Source organism: Ranitomeya imitator, chromosome 4 (genome assembly GCF_032444005.1).
Source record: "Ranitomeya imitator isolate aRanImi1 chromosome 4, aRanImi1.pri, whole genome shotgun sequence".
NCBI lineage: Eukaryota > Metazoa > Chordata > Amphibia > Anura > Dendrobatidae > Ranitomeya > Ranitomeya imitator.
The window spans coordinates 231,564,544-231,589,609 of record NC_091285.1 but is presented as its reverse complement, the minus strand read 5'-3'; the positions used below and the strand labels follow the sequence as shown (position 1 = coordinate 231,589,609).

At 40.9% G+C, this 25,066-nt stretch overlaps 1 protein-coding gene across 4 annotated transcripts in view; it reads left to right on the top strand.

The window, feature by feature from the left end:
- METTL25 (methyltransferase like 25) overlaps positions 1 to 25,066 on the top strand; it is a 354,554-nt gene that overhangs the window by 217,013 nt on the left and 112,475 nt on the right. For 3 of the 4 annotated variants that reach the window (XR_011320723.1, XR_011320722.1, XM_069764405.1), the window contains exons 8-11: positions 8,854 to 8,883; positions 18,788 to 18,861; positions 19,745 to 19,786; positions 20,004 to 20,097. Coding sequence is in view for 2 of the 4 variants with exons in the window: in XM_069764405.1 (XP_069620506.1) it covers positions 8,854 to 8,883; positions 18,788 to 18,861; positions 19,745 to 19,786; positions 20,004 to 20,097 (240 nt within the window). In the remaining 2 variants the exon portion in view is untranslated. The remainder of the gene's footprint in view (positions 1 to 8,853; positions 8,884 to 18,787; positions 18,862 to 19,744; positions 19,787 to 20,003; positions 20,098 to 25,066) is intronic. The other variant, XM_069764404.1, reaches the window with a different exon arrangement.

Sequence of the window (25,066 nt, the reverse complement as noted above, 5' to 3'; positions counted from 1 at the left end):
GCCACTGGGAATACTCCATTTAAATGACCCTCTCGAAGATTCATAGCTGCATTTAAGTATGTAAACAGCAACAATCTGAGCTAACGATTGCTGCTATTGGAGGTGGTTCCACGTATGGCGTGAGCTTAGCTAATGAGGCTACTCCTTACATCCACATATATGGTGCATGTCGGGGCAAGTGTATGTAGTGAGCTCAGAGATTAAGAGGCTAAAGAGCAAAGAATTGTGAATACGGTATATTTAATGTGTCCACTGGGACCAGCACCGATCATGAGAACATCCCCGGATGACTTCCATCAGTCCTACACTGCACATACTTGACTGCAAGTCTATTCAAATGGGGTTACTCAGGAGCTTTGTGACAAGTTTGGCTGTGTTCTCACGGTGCGTTTGTGATACGTTTTCGCGGAAATGGGCCAAAAACGCTATGGAATCCATATGCAAGCTAATTCAATGACAATCCTGAAGTGCTGTGCATATGATCAGTAATTTTCCTTTGCAGTGCTTTTTTTTGTGCAGCATGACAATTCTTTGTGCGTTTCTTCAATTGAGTCAATCAAATCTGCAGCAAAAACTCAGGTATAAAAATGTTTGCGAATTTGCTGAGTTTTTGTGTGCGTTTTTACTGGCTTCCTATGGTGTTTCCCACGCTCTCATCTGTGTGACAGCGTGGGAAACTCCGGTGCAGTGGTTCTTATCAGCGGTAATGCTACCGCTGGTAAGACTGCCGGTCTGAGCGCTGCAGGGTCATGCTGTCAGATGTCAACATGACACTGCAGCTGTGACTGACCCGCAATGGTGACCTGCGTTAAAAGCTTACCGCAGACAGACAGGCATTATGTGTGTGTATGTGTGTGTGTGTGTGTATATATATATATATATATATATATATATATATATATATATATATATATATATATATATATATATATATAATTTTTTTTTTTTTTTTTTTTCCGGACTATAAGACGCACCGGACTATAAGGCACACCCAGGTTTTAGAGGTGGAAAATAGGGAAAAAAAATATTTGAAGCAAAAAAATGTGGTAGAATATTTAATAACATAAATAACATACTTTTATATGTGGTGTTATTATATATAATAGTATGTTATTATGTTGGAAGCTGCGGGACCAGTGTGGTGTCTGTACAGTACTATATGAAGATGCTGGAGGGTGAGTATAAGAATGGGGGCACAGGGCTTATATTGAAAGCACCACTCCAGCACTGCAAAATAACACTGGAGTGCTGCTTTAAAATCCCATGGGAGAACTATAACTCCCAGCATGTCCTGCAGATCCTATGACATGCTGGGAGTTATAGTTCACCAACGGAGTGGCAGAGTGCTTTATTGTGTTTTGTAAAGACTAACCTCTTAAATATGGCAGCCAGCCACACTGTGGTGAGGTAAAAGCATCCCATGACTGCACACAGAGCCTTCCCTCGTTTCCTTTCCACAGCACAGGTTATGAGGAAGCTGCAGATTCTAGTGGAGAGCCTGAAGGACCTGTGATGATGTCAAGAAGAAAGAGGGCTCTGAGCTGCCATGTGATGCTCCAGCCTGCCCACTCCTGACATCAAACAGGTCCTGTTTGTGCACAGCACTTGGCGTCCAGGCATAGCAGGCAGGTATGCAGCGATCTCCTCTCTCCTCTGGCCCCTGCTGCTGCTGCCTCCTCCTCCCCCGGACACACAGACCTCCCTAGCTGCTGCAGGCATCAGTGCTGGAGAAGCCATGTGTGTCCCTGCTTAAGTGCAGTATTCATTTGCTGCTCCTGACTCACAGCTCAGCTGATAGGTGGGTGGGGAGTAGCTAATGCACTTAATCATCCGGACCACATGGTTTCCCCAGCTCTGATTCTGGGCAGCGGGGACATCCTGAAGTGGCATAACAGTGCGATCCCACTCACTGCTGCCCCCCTCCCCACATGCTACATCCCTACCATAAGACGCACCCACACTTTCCTCCCAAATTTGGAGGAAAAAAAGTGCGTCTTATGGTTGGAAAAATACGGTATATATACACATATACACACAGTAAAGGCCAAAAGTTTGGCCACACCTTCTCATTTAAAGATTTTTCTGTATTTTCATGACTATGAAAATTTTACATTCACATTGAAGGCATCAAAACTATGAAATAACATATGTGGAATTATATACTTAACAAAAAAGTGTGAAACAACTGAAATGATGTCTTATATTCTAGGTTCTTCAATGTAGCCACCTTTTGTTTTGATGACTGCTTTGCGGCCTCGACCAATCAGAGACGCGGGATGTCTACTTCCTTTATGACATCATCGTCGCTGTGCCTGTCGCTGATTGGTCGAGGTCTGGCAGCCTCGACCAATCAGAGACGCGGGATTTCTACGTTGATACTGTGCCCGTCGCTGATTGGTCGAGGCCGCCATCAGAGACGCGGGATTTCCAGGACAGACAGAAAAACCCTTAGACAATTATATATATATAGATATAGATATATATATATATATATTTCAAATAAAAAAAGCATACTTACCTAGCACCAAATCCTCAATGCCCTTGTCTCCTAGAAAAAAATGTAATATAATCACCATATTCTCACCTGTCCGCAGTAGTTCACTTGATCCCGAGTGTCCCACGGCAATCTCACGTATTGAACAGTCACATCGGGAGATGTGACTGTTCTACCTAGCTGCCGGCGATAAACTGACAGGAGGTAATCGTTCCTTCAGTGTATCACTGAGCTGCCATGAGAGAGTTCATCAGCTGATCAGCTCCGGTGTTCTCACTTATGGCATCGGTGCACTTTCTCACGGCAGCTCAGTTCTATACACCGCAGGAGCGATTACCTCCTGTTAGTGTATCGCTGGCTGTCTTTGAGAGCAGTCACATTAGTGACTGCTCTCAAAGTGATCAGTCGTCATTGGACATTATGGATTATCTTCTCTGCGGACAGATGCTTTATTATTGTATTTTTGTTGCAGGAAATGTTGGCGTCGGTGGATTAGGCGTTCAGTGGGTATGGTTTAATTAATAGTCATTAAAGAAGTCTCTGTCATTATTTCAAATTAAGGATTTTATTCTGGGTGTGTGGTTTTTTTTTTAATCCAATATCACTAAGGGGTTAGTAATGGATAGGTGTCTTATAGATGCCTTTCCATTACTAACCTGTGGGCTTAATGTCACCTGACAATACAAAGGTGACATCAACCCCACAAATGTGAACCCCTCTTGCCACCACTACAGGGCAAGTGGGAAGAGCAAGGCTAAGTGCCAGAATTGACACATGTTATAGATGTGCCTTTTCTGGGGACACTGAGAGCTGATGTTTTTAATCTGGGAGGGGCCAATATCCATGGCCCCTGCCTAGGCTATTAAGATCAGCCTGTAGCTGTCTGCCTAGCCTTTGCTGGTTAGAGTTTATAGGAGGATCCTATGTCTGTTTTTTTTTTCTTGGGTCACCCTGTAAAGTAGCCAGTAAAGGCTAAGCAAACAGCTGTGAGCTGATATTAATAGCCTAGGAACCTTTATGGCTATTGGTTCCTCCCAGAATATTAATATCAGCCCTCAGCTGTCAGCTTTCCCTCTGCTGGTTATTAAAAATATACGGGAGCTCACAGTTTTTTTTTCTTTAAAATTAACAGTTGCTGTTTGGTTACAGCCTATGTACATTGGTACTATTAACGCTCCTACATAGGCTGGTGACAAAGTGTGTGTAGGTTTGTGTGTGTTTATGTTTACTTATAGGCTTAGTAGTGAATGTGTGGGCTGACACCTTTTCATTACTAATCCTAGAGATAGGTGTCATTGGCAGTTATTGACATCAGACCCTAATCCCATTACTCTGAAGCAACAGCAGCAGCATGAAAAAGGTGATGTTGAACCAAGAAATTACAAGGAGAGGGTAACCTTCCACACTCAACAAGTCCACACTTTTATGTTCTCAATGGAGATAGATTTATTTATAAACAGCCAGCAAAAATAGTTACAGACAAAAGTTTCCAACGTTTTGGTGTATCGCCTTTTTCAAGGAAGTCTGTGATAGCAGAACAACACAAATATTATAATAATTCATAGCGCACATTCAAGTATGAAAATCATTGAACAAAATGCGAGGCTGAATAAATCCCATCCAAGAGAAAAGAATTTAATTAAAAAGAAGCCACCGAAAACTCCATGTGATTGGACAACACCGTGGTAGAAGAAGAAATATTTTATTATTTTTCATTATAAACAATGGTCTCTGTGTCCCAGGAACAAGAGAGAGGGGGATGTGCAAATATAGAGAAAAACATAGAAAAAAACAATAGAAGAAAACCCATATGGAGAGAAAAAAAAATAAGAAAGTAAAGAGAAAAGAATAACAACAAGCACCTTGTCCAAGATATAGGTCCATGTCAAGGTGTATATGAGAGATATAATGAAAAATAAAAACGTAAACACATTGTAACGCACACATACAAAATATGTGTATAGGCGTACAAATATGTCCTCAATATAAATATACATATATGGACCCACACCTCAAAACAAAGGAAAAAGGGAAAACAAAGAAGTCAGCTGAAATATACCTGCATATGATCAGGAGAAATCTTAATATATCACTTGCCGATAATGGCTAATGTGGAAGGACCATAGCTGCAGAGAAATTAGAAGTAATATGTAACAAGTTCCACTATAATATCAGGCATAGAATATAGAAGGGGTCACACCACTAAATAGAGCCGGTATAGCGGTCCCACTACGACAACCAAAGTCAGCCTGTACACCATAGCACCATAAAACATCCGCAGAGGCCGCTCAGGAATGATTAACAGAATATATGCTTATACTCACTCTTGTTAGGAAGCCGGCTTGTGTCCCGTAGTTCCAAGGCAGGGTGACGCTCGGTATGCCAAAAACCCAGTATAAATGCCGTAAAAATCATGAGGTAACTTCCGGTTACACGAGAACACTCGTGTGGAGCACGGAAAAGGCCGACTGAGAGATCTGACGCATGCGCAGTAGGGTAAACCCAGCGCTAATAGCAGAATGCAGAGCAGCCCAAACACAGGGAAAAGCGTCGACAAAAAACGCCGAAAACTGATTCCTCAAATAGGAAAACAGGAGTAATGTGTACAGGTATGACAATGAGTCCTTATAAAAAGGAAAAATATAGATAAAAAAATAATAATGACATGAACCACGAAGGGAACCAAGTAACAATACAGAATATGTAAATGAGGGCCTAACAAAACACCAAGACGGGACCTGATAATATGGACATAAAGATAGATTACACTAGGGAAAAAGAAAAAAACACAATAGTAAGCGTTATATAAATGGTGTGTATATATATATATATGTAAAACTACATCGAAGTTACCTAGATAAGAGATATCACCATGGTAACATCTATACTGAACAAGATCCCATAAGAGAGACATCCATGCAATAGGGATAGAATTGTGTATTGAGAGAGGGAAAGCGCATAACCCAGCAAGAAAGAAGGAACCTTGGAAGGAAGATTGCAATCATGATGGCACCTAAAAAAGGGAAATAGTAAAAAATATAATCAACATCAGACAACAAAAAAATTAGAAATAATATATACAGATGACACTGAATTGAATAAAGACTAATTTTGTATAGCTTCATATTCCCTGTTCATGCCTCGTGGATGAAGCGTCTGGAGGGTGAAAATCCAAAACGCCTCCCTTTCTTTCAATCTCTGAATTCTATTTCCACCACGCCTAGAGGAGGGAATACTCTTGAGTACCTGAAACTTTAATTGAGAGATGGAATGTCCCGCTGAGATAAAATGAAACGGAACCGGTAACATGGTGCATTGGCATTGTATGGTAGACTTGTGCTGGGAGATGCGGTCTCGGACATGCTGGGTAGTCTCCCCAACATATCCGAGACCGCAGGGACATTTAATAAGATATATCACATGAGGAGTCACATGTAAAAAAAACCTTTGATCAGGAATAGTTTCCCCGATCTGGGGTGAGAAGGTATTGCCCTTGGTTACATTAGAGCACTGCGGGCAATGTAAATAGGGGAATGTACCCTGTCTCTGTGTGGCTAGGAGGGCCTGCCGTTGTAATGTCTTTGACGAGCCTACATCGGCACGTACTAGTATATTTTTAAGATTTTGTGGTCTTTATAGCAAAAAAAGAGGTGGAATAGACAATCCTAAAATTGAGGGATACGCCTTGCCTAACAGGGGCCAATGCTCTAACACACAATTCTTAAATAGGTTCGTGTACGGATGGTATGTGGTGACAAAGGTGACCCTCTTCTGTTTCTCCTGTTGTCTATATACTGACTGCGTAGCTTGTTCTAAAATCAAAGGTGGGTAACCTCGCTCCGAAAATTTGTTATTCATTTCTTGAATACGCTGTGCTCTCAGTTCTGAATCAGTCACTATACGTTTCACGCGTTGTATTTGAGATTTCGGCAGTGATTTTTTTTTTTTACATGTGATGGATGACAACTAGAAAAGAGTAACAATCCATTTCTGTCTGTAGGTTTCGTATAGAGATCAATCTCCAAAGAACCATCATCCCTCGCCACCACTAATGTATCCAAAAAATTTACACTATGAAAATCCTTAGTAATTGAAAAAGTCAAGTTAGGGATACACAAATTCATATCATTGAAAAATTGTGATAAAGACATCTCATCACCCCTCCATATTAGAAAAACATCATCAATATATCTCTTCCAGTAGACGCAATACTGCTGAAAGAGACGATGGGTATATACAAACTTCTCCTCAAAAGCCGCCATAAAGATATTGGCATATGGAGGCGCCACATTTGATCCCATTTCGGTCCCAACTTTCTGAATATAATACTGGTCGGCAAAAAGAAAAAAAATCTTAGTTAGGATCAGTTTTAACAATGTCAGGCAAAAATCCTTTTGGGTAGAGGAGAAGTCAGTGTATTTATCAAGAAACCAATGAACTGCATCAAGGCCTTCCAGATGACCAATACTAGTATACAAGGAGTTGACATCCATTGTCACAAGGAGACAGTTACTTTGTAATTTGCCAACCGATTTAAGACCCTCTAAAAAGTCTAAGGTATCTCTAATAAAAGAGGTCACATGAACAAGAAGGGGAGTCAAAATTTTCTCTACTGTCCTAGCCAGGGGGGAAAGTATCGAATTCGTGGACGCCAGTATAGGTCGTCCCAGAGGACTGGTCATATGTTTGTGGATTTTGGGTAATGCGTAGAATACAGGGACCACAGGGTGTAAATTAAGCAGGAATTCCCCCAGTTTTGCATCAACTACATTTTGTTCCCTATGCATTTTGACTAATTGTTGGATTTCTCTGAAAATATCACCAGATGGATCCCTGTCTACAGGTTAATAGGTATCTCCATCATCAAGATGATGATGGACCATCGATAAATAGAAGGAGGTATCCATGACAACAATTGCTCCCCCCTTGTCCGCCGGTTTAATAGTAATAGAACTATTCCTCTTAAGACTATCAAGGGCCCGTTTGTATGTGTGCGTTACAATGTGTTTACGTTTTTATTTTTCATTATATCTCTCATATACACCTTGACATGGACCTATATCTTGGACAGGTGCTTGTTGTTATTCTTTTCTCTTTTCTTTCTTATTTTTTTTCTCTCCATATGGGTTTTCTTCAATTGTTTTTTTCTATGTTTTTCTCTATATTTGCACATCCCCCTCTCTCTTGTTCCTGGGACACAGAGACCATTGTTTATAATGAAAAGTAATAAAATATGTATTCTTCTAACACGGTGTTGTCCAATCACATGGAGTTTTCGGTGGCTTCTTTTTAATTAAATTCTTTTCTCTTGGATGGGATTTATTCAGCCTCGCATTTTGTTCAATGATTTTCATACTTGAATGTGCGTTATGAATTATTATAATATTTGTTTTGTTCTGCTATCACAGACTTCCTTGAAAAAGGTGATACGCCGAAACGTTGGAAACTTTTGTCTGTAACTATTTTTGCTGGCTGTTTATAAATAAATCTATCTCCATTGAGAACATAAAAGTGTGGACTTGTTGAGTGCCGAAGGTTACCCTCTCCTCATATTGTGACTTTTTTCCTTCGAGCACCACATATTTTGGAGAGTGCACCAATCCTGACCTATCGAACCAAGAAATTACATCACAAAACTTTTTTTAAAAATACCTTTAGTTAAAATAAGCCGTCATTGCTGTGCAAAAACGCATTAAAAAAATGCACCAATAAAGCTGGGAAAGACGCGAGTTTTGCCGCAGCATTTTTCCTGCCAAGAAATGTAGAAACCTTGCAGAAATTTCTGCAAGCAAATACTCAATGTGCGCATATAGCTTTAGGGTCCCAGCAGTCAGAGCTCCAGTGATCAAACTTACCGTAATCAATATTTGTAATTTTAAACTTTTTTTTTTTTTTATCAAGACTGAACCTTAAAAATTGACACTAAATATGAAATAATATAGATTTTTTGAATGAGTGTTTGCACAGTAAGAACAGCTTAGGATAAACCTTTCTGAGTGAATAGATCACGTTACCCGATTATGTCATTTGACTGGATTTAGAAAGGGAAAAATGGTGTCCTGAGGTTCTGGTTTCACGTAAATGTGTAGCATGGGCTGCTGCTGCTGCAGTGTGTCAGGCACAAAGCCAAGTTTAATGGAATTTTTCTTTCGAGCCTAAAATTTGTCTGAAAGTGTTTTTCCTTTCTCAGTGTAAGATAAACTAAAGTCGCTATAAAAGTTCTGATTAACAAGCTAACACATTGCAGTGTGTGTTTATTTAATGTCACGTAATTAATCTGTTCATTCTTCCAGTGTGTGCATAACATAGTCTGACTAAATGATAAACACATCCTCCTTATCTTTTTCTTCAAACTTCAGGCTTTAGAGCGTGTTGCGGTCGGCCAAGGGGTAAGTAGTATTGTTTATTGAATTGCATGCATCTGTCTTCTGTCTGATTTCTGTTGGTGCATAACCTAAATGTGAACTTACTGTCTCCCAATTGCTTGGAAAGTTAGCTCTTATGTTTCATGCTTGTGTTTTTGCTTGTCTGCTCAGTATTCTGATCATATTTGCGGTCTTGTCTAGTGGTGTTGTTGCCATTTAATTATCTTTGCTAAAAATATTTATTGGTCTCTGTTTTTATAAAGAACTAGAATAAATATAAAAAAAAATCCTCAAGATTGGTGAATATTGTCTGAACATTATGGATCATAAAGTGATCACGTTGTAGTTATACCATCATTGTCTCTGAAGGTAATAAATCATTAAAAAGCATTAGGAACATTATGTGGTCATGTTGCTTATATATTAAAAAAAAATCCATTGTACTTTAAAAGTGGGAGTAATTTTGATAGTGAAGAATAGCAGGGAAAATCAAATATCCTCCACACTTAAACATATTGAGCATACTACGCTTGACTATTACATCTCCCAGGACAAATCAACAACCGCTTTATTCTCTAAGCTGGTAGAATATTACTAACAATTCAGCAGCAGAAAATTGGTTTTCCCTTTTTCCTTGCACAATTACCTATTCCCAGTTCATCAGGTGCACAAATATTTTTTCGATTTATGGTGTTTTCCCCTCCAGTTTCAGCTAAAATGGCCAGAACTGTGGTGTGATGTGTGCTCATCTATTCCATAACCAGTTGTGGTGTAACTTACGCCACATATTTTACTCTAGCCTCTGTTGAGGCACACACCACTTTTAAGAAGCGCCTGATTCATTAAGGGGACATGTGCCTCTCAATGAATCATGCGACCCTGACTCTACCTCGCCCACTCATCAAGATGGCTTGGACAAAGTCGGCCATCGGTCTTGATGAATCGGTGCCTTAAGGGCCAATATATTAAACGGTTACATCTAACTCTTACTGATAAATCTTTTACTGGCGTAAAAGACATTGAGTAGTCTCAAAATATTTTTGCTACAGAGATGTGCATATGTTATGCAAATTTTGGGCATTTTCATGCCAGTTTGAAGCAGCTTCTCTTCAAAGCATCTTATCTGTGTCGTACACAATCGTGCACCCCACCAAAAGTGTTACTTCAGTCTCAATAACTAAAGTAATCTATCTGGCACAGGAAACGTTGGCATTAATCTCTTAATTAATTCAGTGCATCTTATCCCTGCACGCCCCTCATTAAGACTTTTGTACATAAGACAAGTCTTAATGAACCGAAGCTTAAGAGCGTCAATCTATCTATGGACGCTATAAAGGCTGCCATGAATGATGGTAACCTTGGAGAATTCAGCACCTATTTTTTATCCAGTAATGGCCAGTACTCAAATTTCTGATTTAAAAAGTGATTTTTCCTTTATTCAAAGAGATTCATTTTGCGCCACTGGTATAAATATCAACTAAGAATATATGTAGTAAATTAAATTCAATATGTACGGTAAGTCACTAGTGTTCACTTGTTGTGTTAATAATGTACCTATGTAGATATATGTCCAGAGTTCACCTGAGAGGTAATACGGACTGAATAGTCTCTTGTTATGATAAGTGTTCCTATGAAATATGTCATGAGCCCACCTCGAAAAGTATTGGAAATGTGTGCAGGGGTGTGGAGTTAGTAAGCCATAATCACAAACTCGGATTCTGACTCACTAATTTCCTTGACTTCCAACTCTGACTCCAAATCACTGTCTCACTACTGAGCATGTATAAAAAGTGCAGCACAGATTCATCTCAATTTAAGACTTGCAACAGGAACAGAATAGCCGGTCTCAGGAGCGCAGAAGGAGAACACAGACACCAGTTAGGGTAAAACCACAACGAGTTTCAACGGCTTGCGCCGTCTTCTTCTTCAATTTAAAGCCTAGATCCTTAGCTTAGGAACAGAACACACAATTATAGGACAGGTCCCAAATTATTATAAAAACATGCTTTGTGGAGGGTCTGTGGGGATCATACTTTGGTGGGAAGATATAGGGGGGGTTCATACTGTGTGGGGTACTCTGTGGGCAATAATATTTTGTGGGGGCCACCATACCGTGTCTGGGATCATATTATGTGGAAGGATGTGAAGACTATCATACTGTGTTGAGGGGCTGTAGAGATCTTACTTTGGAAGGTAGAAATTTGGGGTTCATACTGTGTGGGGCAATCCTACTTTGTGTGGGACATCATACTGTGTCAGGGTGTAGGGTATAAACTTTGGCACTCAAAAAAGTATGTTGCAAAATAGTTTATTGAACAAAAAGGCAAAAGACCCAGTGAATTTCTTACAATCAAATCAACTTTTCGGCCTTTAGTATAGCCTTTCTCAAGGTATATCTGTAAAGGATAGGGTCACAAGATATGCAACACTTAAGGTGCCAAAAAGTGGTCCAAGATGAGGAGGGTTAAATCAGGTACTGGTGGCGCAGATTGTTTGTATCCAGAGGTGTGCAGGGTATAGGCGTATGTTTTGCAACATACTTTTTTGAGTGCCGAAGTGTATACCCTACATGTTATATTTATTTACGTCAGAGCACCACGTGCAATATGGTTGAGTATCCATTTTTCCCTTTTAATACTGTGTCTGGGATAATACTGTGTTGGAAGATGTGGGGCTATCATACTGTGTGGTTTGTGGGGAATTATATTGTCTGGGGGCATCATACTTTGGGGACTGTCGGGTTCAGCAAAATATGTGGAGCTATGGGAACATCATGTTTTGGGGGGGAACTGTTGATCATAGAGCAAGGGTTGAATAATAGAAGCAGTATTTACCATTTACTGCTTTTTATAAACTTTATAAAAAGCTGTAAACTATATGGTTTTTTAATAATAAACAGAATTTTTTTCAGTGGTCTATCATGTGGCCCCATGGGAAAATTGATTGCCAACCCCGGCTATCAAAAGTACACACAGAACCCTTTTTTGCCTATTGTTTGTACAAACACACACGGTCAAAATTGTTGGTAACTCTTATTTAATGACCGAAAACCCCACAATGGTCACAGAAATAACTTGAATCTGACAAAAGTACAGTAATAATAAATGATCAATGAAAATGAACAAAGGAAAGTCAGACATTGCTTTTCAACCATGCTTCCACAGAATAAAAAATAAATAAAACTCCTGAAATAGGCCTGGACAGAAAAGATGGTACCCCTGAAAATAATGTGACAAAAGGGACATGTTAAATCAAGGTGTGTCAACTAAATAGCAACACTGGTGTCTACAATCTGGGAATCAGTGAGTGGCCCTGTATATAGGGCTACAGATACTGACGGTACTGTTTGGTGACATGGTGTGTATCACACTTAACATGGACCAGAGGAAGCGAAGGAAAGAGTTGTCTCAGGAGATTAGAAAGAAAATTTATAGACAAACATGTTAAAGGTAAAAGTTATAAGACCATCTCCAAGCAGATTGATGTTCTTGTGACCACAGTTGCACATAATATTTAGAAAATTAAGATCCATGGAACTGTAGCCAACCTCCTTGAACGTGGCCGCAGGAGGAAAGTTGATGGCAAATCAAAGAGACGTATAATATGAATGGTAACAAAAGAGACCAGAAAAACTTCTAAACCGATTAAAGGTGAACTTCAAGCTCAAGGAACATCAGAGTCAGAAAGCGCCATCCATCATTGTATGAGCCAAAGTGGACTTCATGGGAGACAACCAGGGAGGACACCATTGTTGAAAACAAAATAGAAAAGCCAGACTGGAATTTGCTAAACTACATGTTGACAAGCCACAAAGCTTCCGCGAGAATGTACTGTGGACAGATGAGACAAAAATGGAACTTTTTGGCAAGGCACATCAGCTCTATGTTCACAGATGGAAAAATGAAGCATATCAAGAAAAGAACACTGTCCCTACTGTGAAACGTGGAGGAGGGTCTGTTATGTTCTGGGGCTGTTTAGCTGCATCTGGCACATGGTGTCTAGAATATGTGCAAGGTACAATGAAATCTCAAGACTATCAATGGATTCTAGAGAGGAATGTGCTGCCAAGTGTCAAAAAGCTTGGTCTCAGTCGCAGGTCATGGGTCTTGGAAAAGGATAATGACCCAAAACACAGCTAAAAACACCCAAGAATGGCTAAGTGTTAAACATTGGACTATTCTGAAGTGGCCTTCTATGAGCCCTGACCTAAATCCTATTGAGTATCTTTGGAAAGAGCTGAAACATGCCATCTGGAAAAAGGCAGCCTTCAAACACGAGACAACTGGAGCAATTGAGAAGTAGGCCAAAATACCTGTCGAGAGGTGCAGAAGTCACATTGACAGTTACAGTAATCGTTTGATTGCAGTGATTGCCTCAAAAGATTCTGCAACAAAATCCTGTCCAGGCCTGTTTCATAAGTTTTATTTTTTGAAAAATATCTGACTTTCATTTGTTCATTTTCATAGATTTTTTATTTATTATTACTTTTGTCAGATTCAAGTTATTTCCGTGACCATTGTGGGTTTCTCTGTCATTAAACGAGGGGTAACCAACAATTTTGACCACGTGTGTGTGTTTTATTTGAATTTTACATAATCAGCAAGGGATCAAATAATTATTTCCTTCACTGTGAATCTATGTGAATCTATTGCATTACCCTATGTACTTAGTTGTTTATTATATCTACCTGTTGTAATAGTATACAATCCTTATTCCTTACACTGTATCCTATATGGATACTTTACAATATATATAGTATAGCTAAAAAAAAAGGGAATACTTAAACAACACAGTGTAGCTTCAAGTCAATCACACTTCTGTGAAATCAACCTGTCCAGTTATGAAGGAACACTGATTGTGAATCAATGTCTCCTACTGTTGTGCAAATGGAATAGTCGAAGGGTAGAATTGATGGGCTATTAGCAAGACAACCCCAATAAAGGAGTAATTCTGCAGATGGTCACCACAAACCATTTATCATTCTTTTTGGCAGCTGTTTTGGTCACTTTTGTATTTTGTCATTGATGTCATACTAGACGTACAGTAGCAGCCCACAGAAGTTGCTCAGATAGTGCAGCTCATCCAGGATGGCACATCAATGTGAGTGGTGGCAAGAAGGGTAGCTGTGTCTGTCAGCACAGTGTCTAGAGCATGTAGCAGATATCAGGAGACATGCCAGTACGGAGATGTGGAGGAGGGTGTAGGAAGGCAAAAACCCAGCAGTAGGACTGCTGCCTTCTCCTTGTTCAAGGAGGAACAGGAGGTGCAGAGCAGTGCCAGCAGGCCATTAACATCCATGTGTCTGCTCAAAATGCCAGAAATAGACTCCATGAGGGTGGTACGAGGGCCCAACAACCACAAGTAGGATCTGTACTTACAGCCCAACACCATGCAGGGTGATTTGCATTTAACAGAAAATTGGTAATTCGACATGTGCACCGTGTCTAAAAATAAATATATGTGTGTATGTATGTATGTATGTATATATATATATATATATATATATATATATATATATATATATATATATATTATATCCACACACACACAATGCTCACAAAAATAAAGGGAACACTAAAGTACCACATCCTAGAATTCACTATATATACAGTACAGAGCAAAAGTTTGGACACACCTTCTCATTTAAAGATTCACACTGAAGGCATCAAAACTATGAATTACTGTAACACGTGTGGAATTATATACCGTATATACTCGAGTATAAGCCGACCCGAGTATAAGCCGACCCCCCTAATTTTGCCACAAAAAACTGGGAAAACTTATTGACTCGAGTATAAGCCTAGGGTGGAAATGCAGCATTTACCGGTGAATTTCAAAAATAAAAATAGATCATTATTTCCCCATAGCTGTGCCATATAGTGCTCTGCACTGTTCATATTGCCCCATATCTGTGCCCCATATATGCTCTGCACCGTTCATTTTTGCCCAATATCTGTGCCCCATACAGTGCTTTGCACCGTTCATATTGCCCCATAGATGCTGCACAGATGCCCCATACAGTGCTCTGCACCGTTCATATTGCCCCATAGATGCTGCACAGATGCCCCATACAGTGCTCTGCACCGTTCATATTGCCCCATAGATACTGCACAGATGCCCCATACAGTGCTCTGCACCGTTCAAATTGTCCCATAGATGCTGCACAGATGCCCCATACAGTGCTCTGCACCGTTCATATTGCCCCATAAATGCTGCACAGATGCCCCATACAGTGCTCTGCACCGTTCATATTGCCCCATAGATGCTGCACAGATGCCCCATATATTGCTCTGCACCGTTCATACTGCGCCATAGATGCTCCACATAAATCTGTGCTGCTGCTGCTGCAATAAAAAAAAAAAAACACACATACTCACCTCTCTTGATTGCAGCTCCCGGCGTCCGGTCCCGGCGCCTCCATCTTCCCGGCGTCTCTGCTCTGACTGATCAGGCAGAGGGCGCCGCGCACACTATATGCGTCATCGCGCCCTCTGCCTGAACAGTCAGAGCGCAGATGCCGGGAAGATGGAGGCGCCGGGAAGATGGAGCGACACCCGGCGGCTGGGACGTGGACAGGTAAATATGCCATACTTACCTAGTCCTAGCGATCCTGGCGCTCCCCGCCTTCCTCCCCGTCTTCTGTGCTGCAGCCTCTTCCTGTCAGCAGTCACTGGCACCGCTGATTAGAGAAATGAATAGGCGGCTCCACCCCTATGGGAGGTGGAGCCGCCTATTCATTTCTGTAATGAGCGGTCCCACGTGACCGCTGAAGAGGGGAAGAAGCTGCAGCACAGAACACCGTGGGACGGCAGGGGGAGCGTCAGGATTGCTGGGACTAGGTAAGTATACCTCAGCGCCCTCACCCGCCGACCCCACCGCTACCGTGACTCGAGTATAAGCCGAGAGGGGCACTTTCAGCCCAAAAATTTGGGCTGAAAATCTCGGCTTATACTCGAGTATATACGGTACTTAACAAAAAAGTGTGAAACAACTGAAAATGTGTTTTAGATTCTAGGTTCTTCAAAGTTGCCACCTTTTGCTTTCATGACTGCTTTGCACACTCTTGGCATTCTCTTGATGAGCTTCAAGAGGTAGTCACTGGAAATGGTTTTCACTTCACAGGTGTGTTCTGTCAGGTTTAATAAGTGGGATTTCTTGCCTTATAAATGGGGTTGGGACCATCAGTTGTGTTGTACAGAAGTCTGGTGGATACACAGCTGATAGTCCTACTGAATAGACTGTTAGCTAATTTTTCCTTGCCATAATACAAATTCTAAGGAAAGAAAAATGAGTGGCCATCATTAGTTTAAGAAATGAAGGTCAGTCAGTCTGAAAAATTGGGAAAACTTGAGTGTGTCCCCAAGTGCTGTTGCAAAAACCATCAAGCGCTACAAAGAAACTGCCTCACATAAGGACTGCCCCAGGAAAGGAAGACCAAGAGTCCCCTCTGCTTCTGAGGATAAGTTTATCCGAGTCACCAGCCTCAGAAATCGCAGGTTAAGGCTTCTTTCACACTTGCGTCGGTACGCGGCCGTCGCTAAGCATCAGTGGGACGTACTGACGGACGTTGTGGAAATTCGGCACAATGTGGGCAGCGGATGCAGTTTTTCAATGCATCCGCTGCCCATTCTAAGTCCCGGGGAGGAGGGGGCGGAGTTCCGGCCGCGCATGCGCAGTAGGAAATGGCAGACCCGACGTACGAAAAAAGTTCCCTTGAACGTTTTTTCGTGACGACTGTCCGCCAAAACACAACATACACATGGCCATACGTCGCGATCCGTCAGCAATGCAAGTTTATGGGAAAAAACGCGTCCTGCGGGCACATTTGCAGGATGCGTTTTTTTCCTAAAATGACGCATTGCGACGGACAGCAAACGATGCAAGTGTGGAGGTAGCCTAACAGCAGCTCAGATTAGAGACCAGGTCAATGCCACACAGAGTTCTAGCAGCAGACACATCTCCACAACAACTGTTAAGAGGAGACTTTGTGCAGCAGGCCTTCATGGTAAAATAGCTGCTAGGAAACCACTGCTAAGGACAGGCAACAAGCAGAAGAGACTTGTTTGGGCTAAAGAACACAAGGAATGGACATTAGACCAGTGGAAATCTGTGCTTTGGTCTGATGAGTCCAAATTTGAGATCTTTAGTTCATCCACCGTGTCTTTGTGCGACGCAGAAAAGGTGAACGGATGGACTCTACATGTCTGGTTCAAACCATGAAGCATGGAGGAGGAGGTATGATGGTGTGGGGGTGCTTTTGGGGATTTAACCAGCTTGGCTACCACATCATCTTGCAGCGGCATGCTATTCCATCCGGTTTGCGTTTAGTTGGACCATCATTTATTTTGAAAGAGGACAATGACCCCAAACACACCTCCAGGCTGTGTAAGGGCTATTTGACCAAGAAGGAGAGTGATGGGGTGCTACGCCAGATGACCTGGCCTCCACAGTCACCAGACCTGAACGCAATCGAGATGGTTTGGGGTGAGCTGGACCGCAGAGTGAAAGCAAAAGGGCCAACAAGTGCTAAGCATCTCTGGGAACTTCTTCAAGATTGTTGGAAGACCATTTCCGGTGACTATCTCTTGAAGCTCATCAAGAGAATGCCAAGAGTGTGCAAAACAGTCATCAAAGCAAAAGGTGGCTACTTTGAAGAACCTAGAATGTAAGACATATTTTCAGTTGTTTCACACTTCTTTGTTAAGTATATAATTTCACATGTGTTAATTCATAGCTTTGATGCCTGTTTGCTCTGTACTGTGTGTGTGTGTATGTATGTGTATGTATGTATATGTGTATGTATGTGTGTATATATATATATATATATATATATATATATATATATATATATATATATATATAATTATATATAATATATTACACCGTATATACTCTAGTATAAGCCGAGATTTTCAGCCCACTTTCTTGGACTCAAAGTAACCCTCTCGGCTTATACTCAAGTCATTCCCAGGGGTCGGCAGGGGAGGGGGAGCGGAGCTGTGTAATAATATTCACCTGCTCCTGGTGCGGTACCTGCACGTCTTTTCCACGGCGCCGGCAGCTTCTTCCTGTAGTGAGCGGTCACATGGTACCGCTCATTACAGTGATGAATATGAACCCCACTTCCATAGGGGTGGAGCCGCATATTCATTACTGTAATGAGCGGTGCCATGTGACCGCTTACTACAGGAAGAAGCTGCCAATGTCGGGGAACAACAGACGTGCAGTGACGGCGCCAGGATCAGGTGAGAATGGCGGGGCAGTGCGCTATATTCACCTGCTCCCCGTTCCACTGTCGGCGCCGCTGCATGGAGCATCTTATGGGGTCATAATCAACATTTTTGCAGCATTATATGGGGCATATTTTAATATGCAGCATCTTATGGGGCCCATCATGAACTGTATGGGGCATTATATGGGGCTCCTGATTCAATATGGATATTCAAAGACACCTAAACTACTGATGTGCCAATTAATTTTACTTTTATTGGCATCTGTTTTTATTTTTGAAGTTTACAAGTAGCTGCTGCATTTTCCTCACTAGGCTTATACTCAAGTCATTACGTTTTCCCAGTTTTTTGTGGCAAAATTAGGGGGTCGGCTTATACTCTAGTATATACGGTATATATATGTATGTATGTATATTGTATAATCTATATCGCCTTGTATCAGTCTGCAGTCTGCTGCTGGATGAGTCGAGTGTGTTGAAGCTGGTGAGTAACCAGCCAAAATGTGAGCTGTGTTTGGGTTTTATGAAGGCAATAACACTGCAAGTTTGGACCAAGCTGCATTGCGTTTGTAAATGCTGCTAATGACTACCTGAGAGCGTGAATCCCTACATGTATACATACACAATATATATATTAAATTTTAGGCTGTTGATGTAAGCAGTACTTTAATACTCTGATGTTTGATTTACTTTACCAAGCTTCCTACTGAATCCTTATTTTATCGAGCAGTGCTTCAGGTGATCTGCAAAGAAATCTATGGCATCACACAAAGGTATGTATACAGCAAAAAGAAGATAGGATGCACATCTATTCACATACTGCTAGAAGCTAGACTTTCCTAATACACAAATCCATATTTTAATTAAAAATGCTGGGATCTTTCTCTGAGAACGTGCCTTGTGAAACAGTCCTGTCATTGAGAGAAGTGTCGACGTAACAGCAACCTTTGTTCCTCCTGGCCTGGCTCAACTCTCATTAATAACATATAGCTGTAGCGTGTAGGCTTTAATTTTAACATGGAGCTTACAGCTGATGAATAGCATACAATGTATATGCAAAGAGTAAACTATGGTATGTATCCAAAAATATGTGCACCTCCCTGGTTGAATATGTTGGGATTTAGGCTGGGTTCAAACATCCATGTTTTGTGATCCGTATGATGCACAGACGTGCTATGGGTTTCCTGACTCAACAGCCTCATAGTGGACATATGAGGACGAGGGAATGTGGCTTAATGGAGAGACCTGACCTCATTTACTCCATGTGCCAAGTGGGACACTTGGGATGATTGTGGTCTGGGGCAGGGTTTGAAAAAAAAACAGAAAAACGCCGCTTTATGTAAAATAAAAAATGAGCACTTCAGCTAATAAAATTGTATAGAAATGATGGACTCTATTATCATTTAAATATTAAAAAATATAATGCTGTAAAAAAAGAAAAGTTCTGTTCTGCAGTCATAGATTTTCAACCCTAGAATAAAATCAATGTTTAATCTGTTATTTAAAAATTGAAAATTTTCTTTTTCTGTTCTACTTTAAGAATAATAGACTGTAACACTTTAGTAGGTTATACATGATATTTTTGTGTAATTTTATTGTCTATTATTTTAAGCTCAAAAATAATTGTCAATTGTCTGCATTTTATTTTCCTTCAAGGTCCTATTCGCTTGTTCCGCAGAGCAAGAATATCCTACAAATGTAAGAGCCTGATCATAAGATTTAAATACAAAATCTGACATGACGAGAAAAATGTCTCTTCACGTAAACTGGTTGCATAGAGAGAAAAATGTGGGTGTTGGGTAATCCTAGAAATTTGTAATATTATTTTATGTTTATGCTTGGCTTTTTTCTGATTTGAAAGCTAACATTTGAAGTCTGCACAAATAACATTTGTACGGTAATTGTATTTTTTCAGTGACCAACGCGTTGGAAAGATCTTTTCCAAGTCCTCATCCTTTACAGACTATGTCAGGAAGTCTCTGAAGAAATTTGGGCAAGATGAATCAAAGGTTAGCCTAGTTTTTAACATTTTTGCCTTTAATTTTGTATTAACCTTTTAATGTCACATCAAGATTTTATAATAAAGACAACTTCAGTATTTTCCATGTGGAATACATAAGATGGGGGGGTGGGGAGGAAGAATGTAAGTGGTTGTATGGCCGGGGGTTATTCATTCCTCTGCTGCATGTCATTAACTTTAAAGGCAGCTTTTGGAACATATGCAATGCACATTGAAAGTCATCTTCAAGCCTCATGTGGCCCCAGATCCTATGTTGTATCAGTGCAGTTGTTCATTATTTCTTATTATTTGTGTTATTTGATGCTCAGGATTGATTTTGAGGTCTGCTCGTTGAATTGGGATTAACTCAAGAGAATGGATCCCAGGTGTTCATTTCATGATGCTGTGTTAGTTTTGATGTTCTCTTATTTTGTAAAGTTGTTTTCTGGATGAAATCACGAGGGCAAAAGTGCTTTTGATATGCTTTTGTTTAGCATTATTCAACAAATTCCTTTTTCTGCTTGAAAAATCGGATAGCTACAGGCAAGGAACAACTGATCAAACAGTTAACACTCTGCTTTGGGCATGTATGCCTAAACCCCAGGCCTCTAGAGATTCAGAAGATCCCCCAGGCAGTTCTAGAAGACACACCATCATTTCCACTAGATCTAGGTTATTGGTTGAATTGAAAACAGACTATTAGTACTTTACACAGGTTGTTAATCCGCCTAGCACATTTCAATAGCTGAAAGATGTTATGTAACAGATCTTCAGTATATCCGAGCTTTATATATGAGAAAGCAGACACAAATATCTGCGGCTTGTTTGTGGCTGCAGATGAATATGGAGACTCTGTGTTTAGGCAAGACTGCCGGTGCAGCTTTTTTGTTTCCACTGTCCCCTGAAGTGGGTATTGGAGCTAAATGATAGCAGCTGCTTGACTGTCACGGACCAGTGGATGGAATCTTTGGCAAAAAGGATTAATTCCTTGCAGTCTGTAGTATTGACACCCTCCCTACCAAAATCAAATGTCTCTATGCTTTGTATGTGAATGTCATGTTTATTGATTTTCCAGGATTGTTTAACGTGCTGTCACAAGCTGTTAAAGTTACTGTTTTTCCATTTTGATACAAAAAAGGTTCCCGCTATAGCAAAGCCTTTTTGTTGAAATGGCTACCATGTTAAATCAGCCACAATCTTAAGCATATGTCTTTGTTATATGGTTCCAAAGCTTTTTTTAATCATTCCTTAGGCATCAATATAAACATGCTCCAACATTTACTCTATTACTACAGCATGTATAGCAGTATGTAGAGTTGAGGGGGTATATAAATATTCTTACTGAATATACTTCAGTATAAGCCAAGCCGAGGCCCCTAATTTTACTACAGAAAACTGTAAAAACTTATTGACTCGAGTATAAGCCGAGTATGCATTGTCCCCTCATCCCTATCCTGGTCTGCATGGCTCCTCATCCCTCTCCTTGTCTGCATGGCTCCTTATCCCCATCCTTGTCTGCATGGCTCCTTATCCCCATCCTTGTCCGCATGGCTTCTTGTCCCCATCTTTGCCTGTATAGCTCCTTATCCTCATCCTTGCCTGCATAGCTCCTTATCCCCATCCTTGCCTGCATGGCTCCTTATTCCCATCCTTGTCTGCATGGCTCCTATCCCCATCCTTGTATGTATCGTCCCTCATCCCTATTTTTGTCTGCATGGCTCCTTATTCTCATCCTTGTCTGCATGGCTCCTTATTCCCATCCTTGTCTGCATGGCTCCTTATTCCCATCCTTGTCTGCATGGCTCCTTATCCCCATCCTTGTCTGCATGGCTCCTATCCCCAGCCTTGTATGTATCGTTCCTCATCCCTATTTTTGTCTGTATGGCTCCTTATCCCTATCCTTGTCTGCATGGCTTCTTATCGCCATCCTTGTCTGCACGGCTCCTTATCCCCATCCTTGTCTGCACAACTTCTTATCCCCATTCTTGTCTGCATAGCTCCTTATCCCCATCCTTGTCTGCATGGCTTCTATCCCCATCCTTGTATGTATCGTTTCTCATCCCTATTTTTGTCTGCATGGCTCCTTATCCCCATCCTTGTTTGCATGGCTTCTTATCCCCATCCTTGTCTGCACAGCTCCTTATCCCCATCCTTGTCTGCACGGCTCCTTATCCCCATCCTTGTCTGCACGACTCCTTATCCCCATCCCTGTCTGCACGGCTCGTTATCCTAATCCTTGTCTGCATGGATCCTTATCCCCATCCTTGTATGTATGATTCCTCATCCCTATTCTGGTATGCATGACTCCTTATCCCTATCCTTGTATGCATGGCTCCTTATCCTTATCCTTGTATGCATGGCCTCCATCAAAAAACATTTTTTTTAAAAATCATCCTACTTACCTTCACTTTTCTCTTGTACAGCGTTTTGTTCTGGTGCCCGCAGCTGCTTTATGCTTGTAAACAGCACATGGCACGTCATACGCCGAGCACAGCTGCCGGAATACTCACTGCTCTCCACACTGGGACTGTGTGTGGAGAGCAGTGCGTATTCATTGCTGTTTAGTATTACGCACAGTGCCAGCCACCTGCTTCCTGGGGCCGGGCGGTCATGTGTGCCTGCTACTTAGGAGAAATTAATATTCACCTCTCTCCACTCCCATGAGAGTGGAAAGATGTGAATATTCATTTCTCTTAAGTAGAGGACACACGTGACCGCCAGCAGCTTCTGGAAGCAGGCAGCTGATGCTGACACTGTACGCACTATTACAAAGAAATGAATATTCACTGCCAACGCAGTGAATATTCATTTCTCCTTAGCAGTGGTCACAGGAGTTAGCCACAGCAGCCGACTTCTGCCTCTATGACCCACTGTTCCACCGCTGCCCCGCCCCCTCTATCTTCTGGGACAAAGACTCAAGTATAAGCCGAGGGGGGCGTTTTCAGCACAAAAAATGTGCCGAAAATCTCGGCTTATACTCGAGTATGTACGGTATATAGCCCGTCTCATTGGTAAGGACTGTACTACTACTTTTTGTATTATGCCTAATTTACTGGTACTTATAAGGACAGTCCAGGGTGTGATGCTAAAGTCATTCTGGGAAATATATTACCGGAAAAATAGTTGCTAATGCCGTGTTTCTTCATCTGACTGTGTCTAATGAAGAAACTGCTTTACTTATTCTGCATATCTAAAAATATGTATTCTAGATGATCTGGCACCATATTATATACAGCAGGTGTTCGAGCTATATCATGTTCAAAAATAGTTGTCATCTTCTCTGTACTATTCACACTTCATATAAGGGGTAATAAGGTTCATCTGGCACCAAACATGCTGATTGGTAGTAAGGAAAGGAAAAAATTGCAGAAAAAAATACCTGGATTTGTGGACATTTTCAAATTAACTAATATGCATTGATTTTTAATTCCAGTTTCTCATATATATTTAATGTTATCTGTTAAAAGGGTTTCCAATGTTTAACTTCTTTACGACCTATGATGTATAGGTACATCATAGGTCGCCTCCCTCCGCGCTGGAGCCCGCATCTTTTCAGGAACATGAGCTGTCATGTGCCCTTAACAGCCGTGGGTGAAATCGCGATCCTTCCGCTAATGTTAACATGTTAAATTCAGCTGTCAATCTCTGACAGCGGCATTTAACATGATTGGAAGTGCATCACAAACCACGCCCATCAGCGCCCCTGTCAGATGATCGCTGATGGTTTGGCATGACAATCGGGGGTCTGCAGCAGACCCCCATGCTTGTCATTGCAGATCTGCTATGAGCGCCGGCCCGTGGCTGGCATTCATAGCAGATGAGCATTTCTGCTACACATAGCAGGGTTGAAGACCTGCTATGTGTAGCACAAACGATCAGAAGATCGCAGCTTCAAGTCTCCTAAGTAAAGCAAGTAAACAGTGAGTAAAAAAAAAAAAAAAAGTTTTTAAAAATTCAAAAGTTCAAATCACTCCCCTTTTTCCCCATTCAAATTGAAACAATAAAAAAAATACATATATTTGGTATAGCTGTGTTCAGAAATGCCCAATCTATCAAAATATAGAAATAAATAATCCGATCTGTAAGTGTCGTAAAGAAAAAAAAATAAAACCCAAAATTATGGGGGGTTTTGGTCACCGCAACACTGCAATAAGAGGTGATCAAAACATTGCACCAACCTCAAAATGGTATCAGTGAAAAAGTCAGCTTGGCATGCAAAAAATAATCCCACATCCAGTCCCATATCCTAAAAAATGTACACTCTACTGGTCTTGGAAAATAGTGCTTTTTTTTTGCTAAAATTGGGGATGTTTTTTTCACCACTTAAATAAAAAAGAACCTAAACATGTTTGGTATCTGCGTGCTCATAGTGACATGGGGAATCATAGTGGTATGTCAGTTTTAGCATTTAGTAAACATTGTTGAATAGCACTTTTTTTTTTTTTTTTGCAATTTCGCCGAACTTGGAATTTTTTACCCGTTTTCTAGTACACTATATGGTAAAATCAATGGTGTCCTTCAAAAACTCGTCCTGCATAAACAAGCCCGCACACTGTCATATTGATGGAAAAACAAAAAAAGTTATGACTCTTGGAAGAAGGGGAGCATAAAACGAAAACGGAAAGTCCTGAGATTAAAGTAAATATCTGCAGTCTCTCTGTGTACAGATTGATGAATCCATACAGTGTGTAGAATGCTTACAGTCAGGATTCCTCTCACTTGCCCTATTGAGTTGGTGGTCATGCAGTAATGTCCAGTATGTACATGTCGGCATATCTGCGGACAGTATAGCTGTGGTCGCATGACCATCTTTTCAATCTGGCAATTGAAAGGAATCCTGACAGTGTGTGCAATGCACACTGCCATGATTTGCTAATCTGCAGTTGCATAAAAGGACATCAGAAATGTACCTCAAGCTCGGAAAGCCATTGTGTTAGTATGAATTGAAAATGTCATCATTTATAAAAGAAAAAGAAGGG